Source organism: Xenopus laevis, chromosome 7S (assembly GCF_017654675.1).
Source record: "Xenopus laevis strain J_2021 chromosome 7S, Xenopus_laevis_v10.1, whole genome shotgun sequence".
Lineage (NCBI taxonomy): Eukaryota > Metazoa > Chordata > Amphibia > Anura > Pipidae > Xenopus > Xenopus laevis.
Genome location: NC_054384.1, coordinates 83,015,522 through 83,033,905, shown reverse-complemented (window position 1 = coordinate 83,033,905; position 18,384 = coordinate 83,015,522). Strand labels below are relative to the sequence as shown.

Genomic DNA, 18,384 nt, shown 5'->3' with positions numbered 1-18,384 from the left:
TTCGCTCCATTTTTTGCTTCTGTTGCTTCTTTAGCAATGCCAAATTTCATGCGTTCATAACATTAAATATAACCATTCCTTTTAACAAAAATACATTATTTTTGAACTTGCATGAATCTGAAGCTATCCGCGCATACAGCATGTATGTCAGTATGAAGCAGGACAAGTGCTCCTGGCATACTGCGTGGCTCTGGATAGGACAAGGCAGCATCTTTGCAGTCTTTGTATTTGGGAGTAATCCAATGCTGCCATGGTTTTACATGGGATTGTTTTGCTTTATATCAGGGCGGCCCCTTCTGTGGCCCCCCATCTACCATGTGTAAAATTTAAATGGTATCACTACAGAGATTAACTGGCCCCTGCATTGTTTAAACCTCAAATTCAGACTGTATTCCCCTGTATTGTTCACACCTGGGATCCCCCTGCATTGTTCACACTTGTGACACCTCTATTGTTCACACCCCCAAAACTCTGTACTGTTCACACCTGAGACCAAGACTGAAACTGCCCACATTGTTCACCTGTTCACACATTATTCAAAATGCTAATGGGGCACCAGCACTGTGTCACTATATGTAGTACTTATTAGATTGGTCCTGATAGGTTTCCCTGTCTCTTGCTCTGTTCTGCCTTCCATATGCTCTGCCTGTGTGTGCCATGCTCTGCCTGTGTATAAAACAAAAATAGGGATTGGTCAACACTGGCTTCCATTATCGGCCCTCCACTATGTAGGCCGGAAACATTTTGGCCCTCAGTACCGCAGAAGTTGGACAGCACTGCTTTATATAAAGCCATGCCTGTGTGATTTATTGGATGTATTTTGTTTATTATCTATGTGAACCTTGCTGTAAGTGCTTCATTAGGTTCTGTTTCTGTTCTCCTGTTTCATTATGTGTCCCCTAGTTCTAGGGATCCTTTGCATCCAAAAAACACTTAAAGCACAATAAAAGGGTTTACTTTCTGGGAGGAATGACCAATTCTTCAGGTAAAATGGTCATCTGTGCTGAACTGGGGTACTTGGCTGGGAAACGCCAGAGCACCATTTTCCCATACAGTCTTGCTAAGATAAGCATATGTACAGGCCAAGCCTGTGCAATCAGGCAAGTTTTAAGGTGGCCATAGACATAAGAATTACAATCTTTCCAAGAAAGATCGTTCATTTCAATACACACTTTTAGAGCTGAATCGTCAGATATACAGGTAGAAACAATAGAATTCTACCTTATCTGACGATTCGGCACTAACATTGGCCAATATTTGGGTGCCTTCAAAGGGGCCCGATCCAAATTTTCTGACTAGCCGACTGATATCCAAGTCTTCTGCTGATTTCAGTTGGCTCTTTTCCCTCCATACACACCGAATATTGTACGAAAATTTGTTTTGTTCGATATTATCTTTGCGTCTATGGTCATCTTCAGTGTGCCTTGTCCCTACTCCAAAGGCATACAAGGACTACGTGGGAGAAAGAAAAATATTTGCAGCAGTGCTCCCTAGATGTGTATCCAGAGGCAGGGTTTTGTTTTTGTTTTGTTTTTTTGTGGCTTAAGGCAGACGGTAAGGGTTACAATTCACTGGGGGTAAGAAACACAGACCTCTCCCCCCCCCCCAAACCCATCACCACCATAATAATTTGTTTTATTCCTGGCACAAAATGGGACATCTGCAAAATCAGGAGTATTTTTGTTGTGAGATATGAAGAATAGATAACACAGTAAAAATAGTTGAATTTAGCTTGCTAAATCAAAATGTCCGTTCTCAATACGGTAATAAAAATGCTTGACCTGCCAATCCTTCTCTGTGAGCCCTATGGTTTATGGCAACCTGATTGATGGTGGATCTGCTGGATACGATTGCAACATAATTGCTTCTTTAATTTACTCTTCCAAATCCCTAAATCTGAAGTTTGGAGATGTGGGATCAAGTTTTGGGACGGTAGGAATTGTGTGGGTCCTAATGCAAATGAGAGTACACCCGTGCCCTGCACAAAAGCTAGGAGAATGTTGTGCTTATTAGTTTATATGTTTCTTGCGATTTTCACTACATATCCAAAGCTTGTTGCTGTGGATACAAGAAGAAACTGAGAAATGGAGTCCTGCAATTTACCTTTCCTTTAACTCCTACTGCAGTGTGAATGGCTGCTGTACTTATTCACTAGTAGGGGTTTGTTATGTTGCATTGCTAAATAACTGGCCTGGGGGTTCTGTAGGGACATTACTGACTGTAACATCTTTTGTCTCGCAACAAAAAGTGGAACATTTAGTAATGTGCCCACAGAGGTGGTTTTTATACTTATAGCGATTAAGGAAGGATAGCCTGTAATTGCCTGAAAGCAATGTGTAATACACTTGGCATATTGGCTTCTATGATTTCCTCATGAGGCAACTTCGGGCGGATTTGGAAAATGATTTGATTTTCGGGAAGGCATTTCGGGGAGATTAGTACCCCAAAGAAGAGGAGATTTGTCATTGGGCGACTTATCTCCCCATAATCGCAACGTCTGCCACCAGCCTTTGGGTTTGTTTAGGAACAGGGTGACTTTTGGCATGTAATGAAAATTCATATACGCTTAACTTATTCCCTATTATTGGCTGTAGGTTATTGCCATGGTAAGTTTAGTACTATAACAAGACCAGATATTTAGCCCTAAAGCCACTACCTCTTGGATTTTCTGCTCTGTATTGAAGGTGCCCCCCTCTCCCCACACACCTGAGGACATGCCCTAAGGACTGATCACTGCGACTTGAGCGTTAAAGCCCAATGACCTGTCTACATCTGGAGCAGGTGGTCCTGTTGCTTTGTTTCCCTAGTTTTGGTGCTTTTAGACAGGTCACATCATATATCCTGTTTTTTTATGATGTCATGGAAGCATATGAAATTTTATTACCCTTTTGTCCCAGAACACAGGTGAGGGAGTGCAGCTATGATGTGTATGTGAAAAATGTGTTGTAGTTGGTTCCTTTGCACTTACATCCATGTAGCTCAACATGCCCTGGCAATAGCTAACATGCTCTATCATTGGCGATACCCATTTTCTGAGCAGTTTGTGCTACAACACAACAAAGAGCCGTATAAAGAAGAAGAAAAAATATCTTAAGCCCCAACGCCATGATTTGTAAACTTTGACCTTTAAAGGTAGCCATAACCATCCATTTTGTATGATTGATAGTCCCATGGGCTGATTGGATGGATACCATATGCCTGTCCATACACAATTTGGTTGCCTGGCGACTAATCGCCTTGTTTTTGCGGCGACCAATTCCCCCAAACGCCTTCCCTGTTCCTGCGCCGGCTAAAATGAAAAAAACGCCGGCGCTAATCACACGCGGGGGTTCGTTTTCTGAAGTCGCCCGAAGTTGCCTCATGAGGAAACCTCATGGCGACTTCAGAAAACGAATCGCCACGTGTGATTAGCGCCGGCGGTTTTTCATTTTAGCCGGCACATATTCAAGGAAGGCGTCTGGGAAGATTGGTCGCCACAAAAACGAGGCGATTAGTCGCCAGGCGACCAAATCTCCCCAAAACGCCCTGTGTGGCCTGAAAACGCCCTGTGTGGCCTGACCCTAATAAATGATTGGAAATGCAGCAAGTAAAGAAGTGCTGCCAGTTAAAACTTGAATGACTGCCTCCAGTGGCCACGTTACATTTTTATTAATTATTTAACCATTTCTGCAGATAAGACACGTTACCAGCGATGGGTAACCATATATTTTTTTTTTCCTCTTTGGTTTTTTTAATTTAAGAAACCCACATGTTAATCTGTGCTTGGGTGATGTGGGGTGTTCTGCTGATTTAGGCATTGCCTTCCCCAGAGGCATATTAAAGGGGGTGGTTGACCTTTAAAATAACTTTTAGTATGTTATAGAATGACGAATTCTAAGCAATTGTTTTTCATGATCTATTTTTTATAGTTATTTGCCTTTTCTTCTGACTCTTTGCGGATTTCAAATTGGCGTCTCTGACCCCTTCTAAAAAACAAATGCTCTGTTAGGCTACAAATGTATTGTTGTTGCTAATTTTTATTATTCTTCTTTCTATTCAGGCCTCTCCTATTCATATCCCAGACTCTTATTCACATCAGTGCATCGTTGCTAGGGACAATCTCCCCGAACTGCCTCTTTGTGTCTTCCCATCTGCTATATTGAAAAGTCGCCTGCGCTAAAGCACACGCGGCGCTGCATTTTCCGAAGTCGCCTGAAGCTGCGTCACGAGGAAACTTCAGATGACTTCGGAAAACGCTGCGTGTGCTTTAGCGCAGGCGACTTTTCATTATAGCGGAAGGGAAGACATGAGGAGGTAGTTCGGAGAGATTGTCGCCCAGAAGTCGAGGCGATTAGTCGTCACGCGACAAAATCTCCCCGAATCTCCTTGTGTGAACTAACCCTAAAGGAGGGGGTTGCACAAATCAGGCAGTGAAACAGCTTGTGCTGAGAGGCAAAGCAAACGGATAACAAGCTAAAGCTCCTGTATTAGTTGAATAGGTGAGCTGGCCCCTCCTCTCCTTGTCCGTTAGTGGTGACATCATGGCAGATCCTAGTGCAGCCTGTGCGAGGGTCAAATTCCTGGCAGCTCAGGTAAAACAAACATTACTTCCTGAAGCACAGGGAGGAGCCAGGCACTACATTGTGACAGAGCACTTTCCTGCCATTCCCAGCATGAAGTCTGACGGTGAAGAAAGTAAGCCTGGTATGAAGCATGCTTCACTTTATTTTCATTCTCATCTTTCACTGCTGACAGCCAGGAGAATGTGTGTAGCTCTTTACAGAGAATGTGCAGAGAGAGGTGCTCTCTCTCTCACTCTCTCTCACTCTCTCTCACTCTCTCACACTCTCTCACACACTCTCACACTCTCTCACACACTCTCACACTCTCTCTCTCTCTTTCCAGGCCTTTCTGCTTGATACGGGTCATTTAAACAAGGCACCTCAGCTCGGTTATGTGCAGGGGGTGTCCATATGTACATGGAGTACTATGCTATAATCGTGCCGCATTATTGTGTCTTCTTGTTGGAAGCAATAGCTTGCCGTTTATCTTGGCTCTGCACCAGGATGATAACTTTATTGTTAAAATTATTTAAACAAAGTGCAAAGCAAGGATTCGTAATCTGTCGGTCATGACCCAAATATATGTCCCCATGGTGTTTAGGGTTGACCCCCCCCAACTCCCCATGATCCCTTGTTAGCAGGGGAATAATAATCTGGATGTTTGCTGCCCCCTATGTGCTTAGAAGATTTTTGGCATGTGATATGTGCATGTATACAGTTTATATAATTTAGTAACCATTGCTTCCAGGAATGACCCTAGAGCAGGGGTCTCCAACCTTTTTTACCTGTGAGCCACATTCAAATATAAAAACACTTGGGGAGCAACACAAACATGAAAAAGTCCCTTGGGGTGCCATATAAGGGCTGTGATTGGCTATTTGGTAGCCCCTATGTGGACTGGCAGCCTACAGGAGGCTCTGCTTGGCACTATACTTCGTTTTAATTCAATTAAAACTTGCTTCCAACCCTGGAATTCAAAAATAAGCACCGGCTTTGAGGACCCCGAGTGCAACATCCAAGGGGTTGAAGAGCAACATGTTGCTCACAAGCTACTGGTTGGGGATCACTGCCTTAGAGAGAGAGAGATTGTGGAATAAGGGGCACCGCTATTAACTGTAAGCAACGGTGTAGCTCATGATATTGTTTATATGTTACAGGCATCTTCCATGTGGTCACCTTGTTATTTTATTGCCTTTAAAGGTTTGGATATTGGTACTTACGGTTTTATTGGAGGAATAGACTGTATAGCCAAACCAAAACTGCCGAGATAACCCTTCTCAGTCCAGACCTGCCCTTCTAAAGTCAAATTCTTTTATCGGCAGGTTATTATTTTGGTTTATATCACTACACATTCAGTCATCCGATGGACTGATGAATCACACTTCACCATATTGCAGTCTCAAGGATATGGATTTGGTGGATGCCAGAATACCAACTATAAAATGTGTTAGTAGCTGTGTTGTGCTGTGTTTTATGGCAATATGGGAAACGGACCTTGAAGGCCAAATGGGACTTTGACCCCTAAACTATGTATGTATATTCTTGTTAAGTAAAACACTGCAACATTTTATTCCACAATTTGGGGTTCCTGGTAACCTATATCAGTGCTGGATGCTGGCATTATGGTGTAGTGCAAAGGAAGGACTACTGGTTCATAATCGCTGGTTTAACCCAAGTTTCTTGCATTCCTGTTGAATTGAATCATTTAAGGCCTTTGTGTGTAGCTAATGGGGGTGTCCGATGTGTCAACTACATGTCTCCGCATCACTTGCAAATTAGTGGCCAAGGGTTTCTGTTTGTTTTAGCTCACTAAAGCGGCTGGCAATGTGTTTGCATTAACAAGCTAAAATAAATCATTCATTGTATCCTACGGTTTGTTAATGAAGGGCATGTAAAGTTAATTTCTTCTGATCACTAATTTGAAATGAAATCTTTGAATACCTAATATTGACCAAAATGCTAATTATTTCTGCCAATTTTATCTTTCATGCGAAAGTAGGTGTAATGGACACAGAACTTACATTAGACTCCAGTGTACTGTAGGAGGTCGCTCTGGTAGCTTTAGAATGCTATGTCTTCTGCTATCTCTTCTGCTATGTCTTTTGCTATAAAATGCACTTGTGTTAAACCTATGCTTGATCCATTTCCATTTGTAATTATTTTGATCTGTGACTGTGCAACACTTTCTGCTTTCCTTTGCAAATGTCAGTAGCAATGGTTTTATTGAGTGAATAATTAAATGCGTGGTATTCCCTTCTGTTTGTGCAGTTGACTAGACTATGTTACAGCTGGGGGAAATCGGCATCCCCACCGCCTGCTCTCCAAGTACCATACTTGAGTCTTTGCTTCAACCTTTGTATTGATAGTAAACCCCAGTGCACAGCCCTAGATCAATATGTTCTAACCTGCCTCCTTATTTATTATGTCTGTGTAGTATATCACATTAATGAGCAATCACCATGCTATTCAGACTATGACATTGTTTGGCCCTTGTTGATTTGCTTTGTTTACACAGAGCCCACAAGTACAATAATTTCAAGCTGGATGTGTGCCTGGTTCCTGCCTATCAGCCTCTTGTATTGACCGTCTCAGAAGTTGGGTGTGTACGTCTTGTTTGCACAGTGTCAAATATATTCAGTTTATGCTCAATATATCTGTCGCTTATTCCAGTGTCTGAAGAGGCTAGTTAAGTGGCACATCTATTTCAACGCTTCTGTTACTTTAGCTGATGCAGGTTCTGTCATTTTAAAAAGCCAGAATCTGCTTTCATTTTACTTGTAGATGTATTGTGCCTGTCTGTATAAATATCTGTACCCAAAACTGGCATTTAGGCCCAATATAAAATCAAGACAAGGGGCGCTAAGCTATGATGTGTGTCGTTTAAAAATTCTTTAGTCTCACAACAGTAGAACAATAAGCAAATCACCAGCGTGGGGTGCTACCCCCTAAATATAGTTGGTCAGGCCATTCAAATCTGGGAAGAATGAAAAGGAAGAAAGGGATGTGCTCCTGTGGTGTAAAATCAATGGTTAACATTTATTTAGATAAGAATAATTGCACTTATAAATTGTTGTAGTAAAATCAGCATATCAAGTATGTAATCCTCCAGATTGATAGCTCCAAAGCGTTTTGTCTCAATACTGACTTCATTAGTGGCATAAAATTAGGGATGCACAGTATCCAGGATTCTGTTCGGGATTTGGCCAGGATTCAGCCTTTTTCAGCAGGATTTGGATTTGGCCAAACCCTTCTTCCAGGCTGAACTGAATCCTAATTTGCATATGCAAATTAGGGACGGGGAGGGAAATCGCATGACTTTTTGTCACAAAACAAGGAAGCAAAAATGTTTTCTCCTTGCCACGCCTAATTTGCATATGCATATGCAAATTCGGTTTGGTATTCGGCAGAATCTTTCGCAAAGGATTCAGGGGTTCGGCCAAATCCAAAATAGTGGATTTGGTGCATCCCTACATAAAATATTCTCAATCTCAAAGATTTGAAATCTCTTGGCAAAGAACCGCATTGGTGTCCTGGTTAAGCCTGGTATACTGTACGGAGATCCAACAGCTGCCTGTTATAGGTTGATATAATTACTAAACTACTATTACTAATTACTCAACTTGAGACATGCTGTGCTCTCCTGTAAGGGGGTGTTGTAGATTCTCATTCGTTTGTCTAGTTTGAGTAGCCAGATGGGCCATATTCATATGTGAGGAGCCAGATTCTTTTAGCCGGCATTATTGAGTGACCTCATGGACAGTATTTTGGCAAGTTTACTCTGTAGTATTTCATTTATTCCATGTTGCTTTTCCATGTTGCTTTTGTAACTAATAATTGTAACGTGGAATCACATTTGGCTGCTTACCCATGGGCTTTTTTTATACCCATGATATAAACTGCAGTTAGTGGAGGGATATTCAAAGAAAGTGGAACAGACTGGCCAAGTTGTAGTGGCAACACAAATGCAGGACCTGCATTGCATGGAGTTCATGCACTATGGTATACTATTTTCTATTGGTACAATTTTTTTAATCTCTTGTGTTTTAAAAAAAAATAGTTTTCTATCTTGTCTATCAAATTCTGTAAGCTACAGTAGGTCCGTGACCTAAATCGTAAAATTTGTCCCATTAGTCGACACACATCTTAGCAGCATCAGAGAAACGCCAGCGGCTAATGTGTTATCTATATTCGTAGCAATTCGGCGAAATGTATCAACTAACATATCTATCTGTTTATTCAGGTTGTGGCATTTTTTTGGCCCATGTTGATCTGCATTGCTTAACTGTTTAGAAAGTCAACCTTCATGCCTCCTGAGCTGCTAATGAAATTGAAAGAGTAACATTTAAACATTTTCTTTTCTAGAATTGTGGTTTTAAATAGAAGGCAACTGAGAAAAAGTCATTATTTGTGGGTAGCATTTGACAATTATAAATTTGGAAAAGATGAACTGCCCATATTCCCACTATTCAATACTTTTGTAGGTGCATATGGGACAGCTCTGATCCCAAGTGAGGATAAAACAAGTGACTGTGTCTTCAAAACTGAAATATAAGTGCCACAAATATAAAATGTACTTAAATAAAAGCATCAAATTTCACCCTCTTAAAAACCCAGCTATAGCCCAAAAATTCTTAGCAGTGCTTCAGAACCCATACTGGGTCCTCTTAATGGTTAGGGTGGGTAACCATGATCTCGCTGAATACAGTGGATATTCGTTTTACAATATCAACATTTAATTTCAGCTAAGGCCAAGGCTAGTTCTAAATTTTTCCAATCTGGGCTATTAAGGTTCTAAATAGGTGATACTACCACTTTAAAAAGTCTTTCTCAGACTGCATTATCCTTCCTGACACTAAAATAAATAAATAAATAAAAACCCTAGAAGAATGTTTGTACCAAGAAAGTATTGCCAGTCACTGTAAATTGGAATTATTGTTGCGTAGCCAGAAATAATCTTAAAATCATACATGTGTAAGAACTAATAATGCATCCCCATTTATAGTGCAATTCCCTAAGGATTGATCATCATTTGGACCCCTAGTTAATACAGGGTGTAACTCTGGGTGTATAGAATGACTTGTAGAGATCCCAGGTTTGGTCACAATGAGGAAGAGGGCCTGAATATAAAAGGATGAGCCATGTGGCTCTAGGGTCTCTTGCCAGCTGCTTCCCCAAGGGAGAAGAGAAACCCCAGAAGTGCATAATAGTCTCTCCAGGAGTAGGGCTTCCTAGATTGAGCAGCTCTGGGCTCCACCGAGGAGATTAGAAGGAAGTAGAGTTCCAAGGGCATTGTGGCCTAGACAGGGAACAAGAGCCAGGTTATAAGGATTTAGCTAGATTCCCACCTAGGTTCCACATCAGAGGTGTCCCCTGAGAAACACAGGAGAAATTCTGGGAGGTCATTGTGATATTCCCCTCTCAAGTGCTACTAGAGGAAAGACTCCTATTATTCTGTATTGTGAGTATTTGCTTATCCGTTAATTTTGCTTCTTATAACTGCATTATTCTCCCTTATGGATTTGTTATAATAAAGCAGTTCAGTTATTGTTCAAGAACCACTGGCGCTGATTGTTTGAATGTATAGTGATACTGCACCCTGCTTCCACACCGTTGCGAGGGCTCACCCCTGAGGATAAAACGTCTCATCCGGAGCTCAATTTGGGGGACCGCTACTAGTGTAGAGCAACAGGGCCGCTCATTTAACTATAAGCTTACACATGGTTGAGACAAGAATTTTTTTTAAATGGACTGGTTATTGTATAGGTTCATTTATATGAAGCTACAGGGAAAACCTTATCCTAACACAGCCGGCACACAGTGAAGATGCTTTCCATATTTGCTACCAATCAAGCCATTATACATGATGTTCCCTGAATATTCCAACATTCTCCTTTACTGAAACAAGTGCCATTTGTTATTATCCTTCACAGGCAACAAAGGTTAATAGCAGATCTATACTATGTAGAAATTGAAAGCAAACAACATAACCCATTCTGTACTGTTAAAATCAGTCTCTTGGTGCCAAAGCATTAATAGTTTTAACTTTGGGTGAAGTGATTGCCATCGCAGTGATTACATGATGTGCACATTATGCCTTTCAGGTTAGCCCCACAGGGAAACTTGTTAGGTTTAAGTAGCACAAAGAGATGAAGGGGTCTGATGTATTTCTCTACTAAAACTATTTCCTGTGTTCTCTCTCCTGTAGTCTGTCTGATGGCCTTCATGCTATTGCTTTTATATTTCTAATATCCATAACCAAAGAAAAGGGGCAATCAATGGGACAAAACCACACATATATATATATATATATATATATATATATATATATATATATATATATATATATATATATATATATTTATTTATTACGTAAAGTACTGCTGTAGAAAATGTTTAGTCTTTCTTTCTCTTTCTTTTTCTTTTCTTTTTTTTTTTTTTCTTTGTCTTTCCTATTATACAGTAGTGGGGTTTCCCCAGTATTAGATTTCATTCCGGAGATGAAATCGTTTAACTTTTTGTTTGGGTTAGTCTGGTCACCTGTTTTATGAATGAACAGACATTCCCACCTCTCATTTCAGCCTAGCTTCTGAACTGAGAGGTTCTCATTGTAGCTCTGATGTAATGACACTTTTAGCAGGTAAAATGCATTTAAAACGTTTTTTTTTTTCTGCTTCATTGCATTGTTTGAGGAAAGATTAATCATATATCTGAATTTGAAGGTTTTGCAAAATGTCCCCTTTAAAATACTTGAAAATGTATTTTCCGATTCTCAAAAGAAAGCAATTCTATTTGGAAAACAGATCTACCAATTATTATTATAATACACATGTTAAAGTGCCAGCATATTTACAGCACTGTATGAAACATGATTATATACATATCCATTTATACAGAGTCAGAGATGTCCATGTTGGTCCAACCAGTTAAATCAATGTATTTATTTTGCCTAGCTTTGCTTTCATTAATATTTGGAAACTTGTATTTCTTAATCTTTGGCAACTTACTCTTCTTCTCCCATCTCTTGACCCTGAGACTGAAATCTTGACTTCTTTCTCAGGTGATGTGCAGGGGCGGATTTACATAGCGGGTGCCCCCAGGCCTGCTGTCATTTGTCTCCCCTGTACCCTCCTCTTTATTTGCACACATTTTGGAGAATTGGGGATTGACGCACTGGAAGTTTAAAAAACTACTGTATCTCCTGCGCATCCCCAGTGTTTATGAACCAATGTGGGTGTGGTTGGGCAGCATGCGGCCCCCTAAAATCCGGGCCTGGGTATGTGACCAAAAAGCTCAGGGTCATGCAGCCCAATTACATTGCTATTGATTGTACTGCTTAACTGTACAAGCTTCTTAAATGATGGTAATTACTTATGGAAATGCACAAAAGCTGTCCTATGGGCTCCACACCATTGTTTTTTTTTTTTCTTCATTGAAGAACTGTGGTGCCATGTTTATGGTGTTGATGGAACTTCACACCTCTCAGGATATCTAAATGAGCAGCTCCCAGACATGCATATTGCTTGCTGCAGAGGAAGAACTATTTTTAAATATTATAAAAATAATTTGCCTTTTTTCAGAGAAACAAAATGAAGGGCAAAAATATGTTTAATTTCCTCTAATGCAGGAATTCTTAATCCATAAACCAGGGGATACCCATGATTCTCTTTAAAGGGGTTGTCCGCCTTCAGGGACCCCCCATTTGTAAGCTGGAAAGAGTGAGAAGAAAAAGGGAAAAAACTCAAAACCTACAATAATGAAGACCAATCACAAACTTTCTAGGAATTGAACATCCTATAACATACTAAAAGTTAACGTAAAAGTGAATGTTTTATCATTTCTTTCTACAGTCGCCAATAGTACTTGTAAAATCACAGTATGGACTTGAGTTCCAAGAATACATCTCAGAAATAGTTGGAAATAGACTGCATTGTTCTATGTTCCATGTTTGTCCATTGGCTCAACATCATTTACCTAAAAATGTTCATATCTAGCTATATAACAGCTCTCTCCAAGACATTGATCTCTCTTTCAGTCTTAAGGCAGCAAGAAGGTTCAAACTAGCGTCCTCTTTCTCTTGCTAAGCATTACCCACCTCTGCCATCCACTTGCATTTGTTATTGAGCAATTCTGCAAAAATGGAATTGCCCAAAAATTATTTTTCTCTTGAAAGAAATTGTCATTCTAAGCAACTTTAATTAAATCATTGTAAAGGTTTAAAGGTTCCAAGTAAAAGCAGCATTTATTCCTTTCAATTCCTTGGATCTACTACAAGGATCAGGAGGCCGAGCCAGGAGTGAGATATAAACACTTGCTTTCAATAGCTACTGCATTTTTAAAATAACTTTTTAAAACCTTTGAAACATTTACTTTGTCTGAAAGTTGCTTCTTTTATTATGCAAAAAAAATGAACTTCTATTATCCTTCGTTTTGGATGAGTTGTACAATGACATTATATTCTTCCCTTGTTTTTTATACCTTTTAATAAAATGTATCTCCCCTTTCTAGTGCTGCTAAGGGAAGAAGTGTCGCAACTACAAGATGAGGTTCACTTGCTCCGACAAATGAAGGAAATGTTAACCAAAGACCTGGAAGAGTCGCACGACAGCAGGTCTGCGGAGGTCCTTTCTGTGACAGAGCTAAAGGTGCAGCTAGCGCAGAAAGAGCAAGAATTAGAAAGAGCAAAAGAAGCACTTCAAGGTAAATTGTCTCTCTTAAATGTTAGATGTGCAGTTTGTTTCAGTGGCAAGTTTCTGTGTGTGTAGTTTACTTCACTTACACGTGTAACTTCCTTGCTAGTAATGCAGATTCTGTTGGCAAGGAAAAAGTTCCATAATCTGAAAGCGCCAAATATATTGTGAATAGTACAGCATGAAAGAAAAGGAAACTACATTCTTTCAGGGGGAAGATGTTAACTGCCTCTTCATCTGTTGGATATATCACTGTTATCACAACATATGATAAAAGTGACCGCAATGTCTGTTTTCTGTTTCTCTTTTACTTTTAAAGGAGAACTAAAGCTTAAAGGGATCCTGTCATCAAAAAACATGTTCAGTTAATAGTGCTACTCCAGCAGAATTCTGCACTGAAATCCATTTCTCAAAAGAGCAAACAGATTTTTTTATATTCAGTTTTGAAATCTGACATGGGGCTAGACATTTTGTCAATTTCCCAGCTGCCCCTGGTCATGTGACTTGTGCCTGCACTTTAGGAGAGAAATGCTTTCTGGCAGGCTGCTGTTTTTCCTTCTCAATGTAACTGAATGTGTCTCAGTGAGACATGGGTTTTTACTATTGAGTGCGGTCTTAAATCTACCAGGCAGCTGTTATCTTGTGTTAGGGAGCTGCTATCTGGTTACCTTCCCATTGTGCTGCTGGGGGAAAGGGAGGGGGTGATATCACTCCAACTTGCAGTAAAGAGTGATTGAAGTTTATCAGAGCACAAGTCACATGACTTGGGGCAGCTGGGAAATTGACAATATGTCTAGCCCCATGTCAGATTTCAAAATTGAATATAAAAAAAATTGTTTGCTCTTGAGAAATTGATTTCAGTGCAGAATTCTGCTGAAGCAGCACAATTAACTGATTCATTTTGAAAAAAATTTTTCCCCATGACAGTATCCCTTTAACTAAAGAAGTTGGCTGGAAATGTTGTACATTATGTTTTACTACTGCTGATTTATATCTGTTATTTGTAAAAAAACAAAACAAAAAAAAAAAAAAAAAACCACTACCTCCAATTACCATACACCAGAGCTCTGAAAGAGTATTTCACCCTTGAGGTCGATTTTTCATTCTTTTTTTTTTAATGATTCCATCTCCACATTGTAGTTTTTTGCCCATTTAAATTTGTACTTTTTTGCGGTTTCAATTTGTACTTTTTTCAGTTTTAACTTACTTTGTTTTATACCAGTAATTCCACGTTCTGTATGGCGCCAATCTTGCACCCTGTTCTCATTTTTTCATGTTCTAAATAACTTTTGCCTTGATTTATCTGCAGTATCAGTTCAGCTTTTGTTGTTGTTTTGTTCCATAGCATACAATTTTTCTGCATAGGGTTCTTAGCCCTGTTTCCTAAACTTCAACCTGGAGGACTAAGTCATTTGATATGGGGTGTCCATTCTCTACACTATTCTTATTCTTTTGGTATACTGTATGTTGTTTTAATTGAGCATGATCATAGCACTTGGCATCTTCCAACGCCCTGAAAAATACACCACTTTGATCCTGGGACAGTTTCTCTTTTTCACAACAACAACATTTTGCTTTTTTTAACTTGTCCCCACTTGCTTTGACATTCTCAAAGATCTCCCAGCAGCTGCCTGCTGCACTTCTTGCAAGTGATCAACAGAGCTTGAACAGTAAGCCAGTAAGAAAACAGGCAAATTTGTTTGTCTCAGTGAGAAATAAACATGGTCACTGCTTTCATGAGCCCAGCTGATTTGTTCCAAGCATTGTACCCTTTGTCTACTGGGAAACATATATGTATCAGCAGTCAGAGCAAATAGGCACAAGAGGCATTTGTTGGACTTGTTGATGGGCTGTAGCTAATTTTTTATTTAATGCATATATTGTAGAGGTAGAGTTATATATAATATCTATGCTCTGTTTTCTGGAATTTTAGATCACCTTTAATATTTTTAATTGAATATTAAATGTGTACTTACACAATGGAAAGAAATGGCCATAGGGCAGATTCTCTATTTACTTTTTGTTGCATACATATTTGTGAATGGGAGGTTGGACTATTATACTAATAAGTACATCAATTGTAGCCTTCCATTGTTGTTTTGAGAGCATTCAGAACAGGTGCACAGGATTAAAAACCAAGCCAGCCCTAGAGTCTCCCTTTGATAGGCTACCCTAAACAATATAGTCTGGAACACCATCTCTGTTATGTCAATTCTAATTGGCTAATGTACTTTTGCCTGGTTACAGCGAAGGTGAGCATGCATACATACTGTACTATTGCACTTACAAATTAGCTGATTAGGAGTAAAAAGATGATCCCTAAGTCTTCACAGTATGTTCTACATGAGACCATGGTCTAAATGGAGTGCAAGATAGCATAGTTGGTCTGGGCCTATGCTGATGTTTAATCTATATAGTCAGTTTCATTTAGATGGTCATTCATGTTAAAGGAGAAGGAAAGCTACGGAGGCATTTTATTGCCAATAGATTAGCTGCAATAGTGCAAGCTAGAATGCTATATTTATTCTGTAGAATGTTTTACCATACCTGAGTAAAAAGCTCTAGAAACTCTCTGTTTGTTTAGGATAGGAGCTGCAGTATTAATGTGGTGTGACATCACTTCCTGCCTGAGTCTCTCCCTGCTCTGGGCTCAGATTACAGTAGAGAAGGGAGGGGGGGGGGGAGAGGAGCAAACTGAGCATGCTCTTGCCCAGGGCAATAAGGTTTAAGCTGAAGGCAAGAAGTCTGATACAGAAGCCCATGTGTACACAATAGAAGGAAAGAAATGCTGTGTTTCTTTTGACAGGGGACTCAGAGGAACATTACTTTGGGGGTTTACTGGTATATTTAGATTGGCCTTTCTGATAAGGCTTACTTAGTTTGAACCTTTCCTTCTCCTTTAAGAGTTGGTTTACAAGATTTCCAGAGAGCTGATATGTTCTGCTTATGTCAGAACAGGCCCCACTAAAAATTAAGCAGTTGCCTCTTCTTCCTGCTCTTAGTTCCATCCCTACTACTGGTCGCTGATTGGATCTTAAGCTCAGGGGCGCTCCGCCAATGAGGTGAATTGAGGCACTCGCCTCAGGCGGCAGCGCCGCTCCTGGTAACTAAGAGCCGGATTTCCGATTTTCAACCCGGAAATTCGGCTCTTCTAGTGCAGAGAGCGCAATTGCTCTCTCTGCACTAGCGACGTGGACCCGTCCGGTGCTGAAGGTGAGAGGCGGGGGGGGGGGGGGGCGGCAAAAACAAAGGCCACCTCAGGCGGCAAATTGTTCAGGATCGCCCCTGCTTAAGCTAGCCATTGACTTATACAAGGCCTCATGTAGACTTCTGCCACCTTTTCTCAAGCATCAGGATTTTGATGCCATGTATGGGCCAGATGACTATCCGTTTGATACACAGTGCTACACAATATGTTGGCGCTATATAAATACATGTTAATAATAAGGGTCTATTTTTGTTTTTTCTGGTCTGAAGATTTACACCAGACTGGATATTTCAGGTGGGATAAATAATGTGGTAAAGGAATTCATAGTAACATAGTTAACATAGTAACCTATTAAGTAAGTTTGAAAAAAGAAACACATCCATCAAGTTCAACCTTTAATTTTTTTTTTAAATCTGCCTAACTGCCAGTTGATCCAGAGGAAGGCAAAAAAAAAAAACACCGGAAGCCTCTCCAATTTGCCTCAGAGGGGGAAAAAAATCTTTCCTGACTCCAAAATGGCAATCGGTCTAGTCCCTGGATCAACTTGTACTATGAGCTATCTCCCATAACCCTGTATGTACACTGTTGTAAAATGCATAATAAAATTGTGACCTTATGTTTCGTTTTCTGTTTGCATGGGGTGAGTTTAAGGTCTGATACTCCTCACAATTACTATTTCTCTCCTGTTAATATCCAACAGTCTTGCCTTGCTTAATGTATAGATTCTAGTAAGCACTCGAGATCAGAACACCTTTTAATCAAGATGAACTCCCCTTCGTCTCTAATGTTTACTAATATTTACTAATGTACTACACAATTGTCCTACAAGGCTTTTGGCTGAGCCATACAACAAACAAACCACGCACTCCACAAATGCTGCCCCACTTAGACAGTAGGCATATAGCATACACTGTTACACAAGCTATTAAAGGAGCTGCTAACACACTGTGTAACCACAGGTGGAAAGATTACCCCATTTATTGTGACCATCTGTGAATCAAAGTTTGGGGGGGTAACATTATGGAAGAGTACAAGGCAGTCATCAAGGGGGACTCAGTGGGTTCAAGTGATAGTCTTATAGTCCTTTACAAGCTTTATGGTCATGCTTCGTGTTACAGATAAGTGATGTAGACAATAGAATGTAGGTAGCCAATTGCAGCTTTGCCTTCATACAGGAAAATATATAATGCAGTTCACTATTGGGTCTGCCAAGTTGCAAATTAGCTGGCATTCTACAGTGCAAAGAGATGAGTCCCAGCACTGACTCCCTCTGGCTGGGAAAGCAACTAGCGAATGTGGAGCTGGCTGGTGCTACAAATGTGTATAATGTAAAAAGTCTGGACTGGCATTCAAAATACACCCAGGCATTTCAGGGACTCAGCAGCCCCTTTGGCATTTGACAAGAACCCACAGATTGCCAGTCTGGGCCTGAAAGCAAATGGAAAATCACCACAAAAGGAGGACCACTGTGTCTTATCGCTCCTAAAAACATTGAGACCCATTGGGATTTTTTTAGTTGAAAATATTTCTTCAAAACCAATTGACATTATTTTGACTTTTTGTTTAATTTACAACATGGAGCAAGCTCTGTGATGTTATCAAAATGTGAAAGTTTCAACTAAAACAAATATGTATTTCCATTAAATTTCCTCTCATTATATTTCCACAAAAATGCAGTTTGTAATACAAGGAATGAACTAGGACTGTTTTGCATTTAATCAAACTATCAAATGTCTTCGCTTTTGTGCAGCCATGAAAGCAGATCGGAAGAGGTTAAAGGCAGAGAAAACGGACCTAGTAAGCCAAATGGAACAGTTATATACAACCCTTGAGAGTCGGGAGGAACAGCTGCGGGACTTCATCAGGAATTATGAGCAGCATAGAAAGGTGAGGGCAAAAATTGTTTCTCGGCTAAAGAAAAATCTACTTTTCAAACCGTTATTCTGCT

General features: G+C 40.1%; 1 protein-coding gene across 1 annotated transcript in view; it reads left to right on the top strand.

Moving 5' to 3' along the window:
- kazn.S (kazrin, periplakin interacting protein S homeolog) overlaps positions 1-18,384 on the top strand; it is a gene marked incomplete at its 5' end in the record, with an annotated part of 147,512 nt that overhangs the window by 62,401 nt on the left and 66,727 nt on the right. The window contains 2 exon segments of the mRNA NM_001091167.1: positions 13,047-13,238; positions 18,187-18,323. Of these exon segments, the coding sequence (NP_001084636.2) occupies positions 13,047-13,238; positions 18,187-18,323 (329 nt within the window).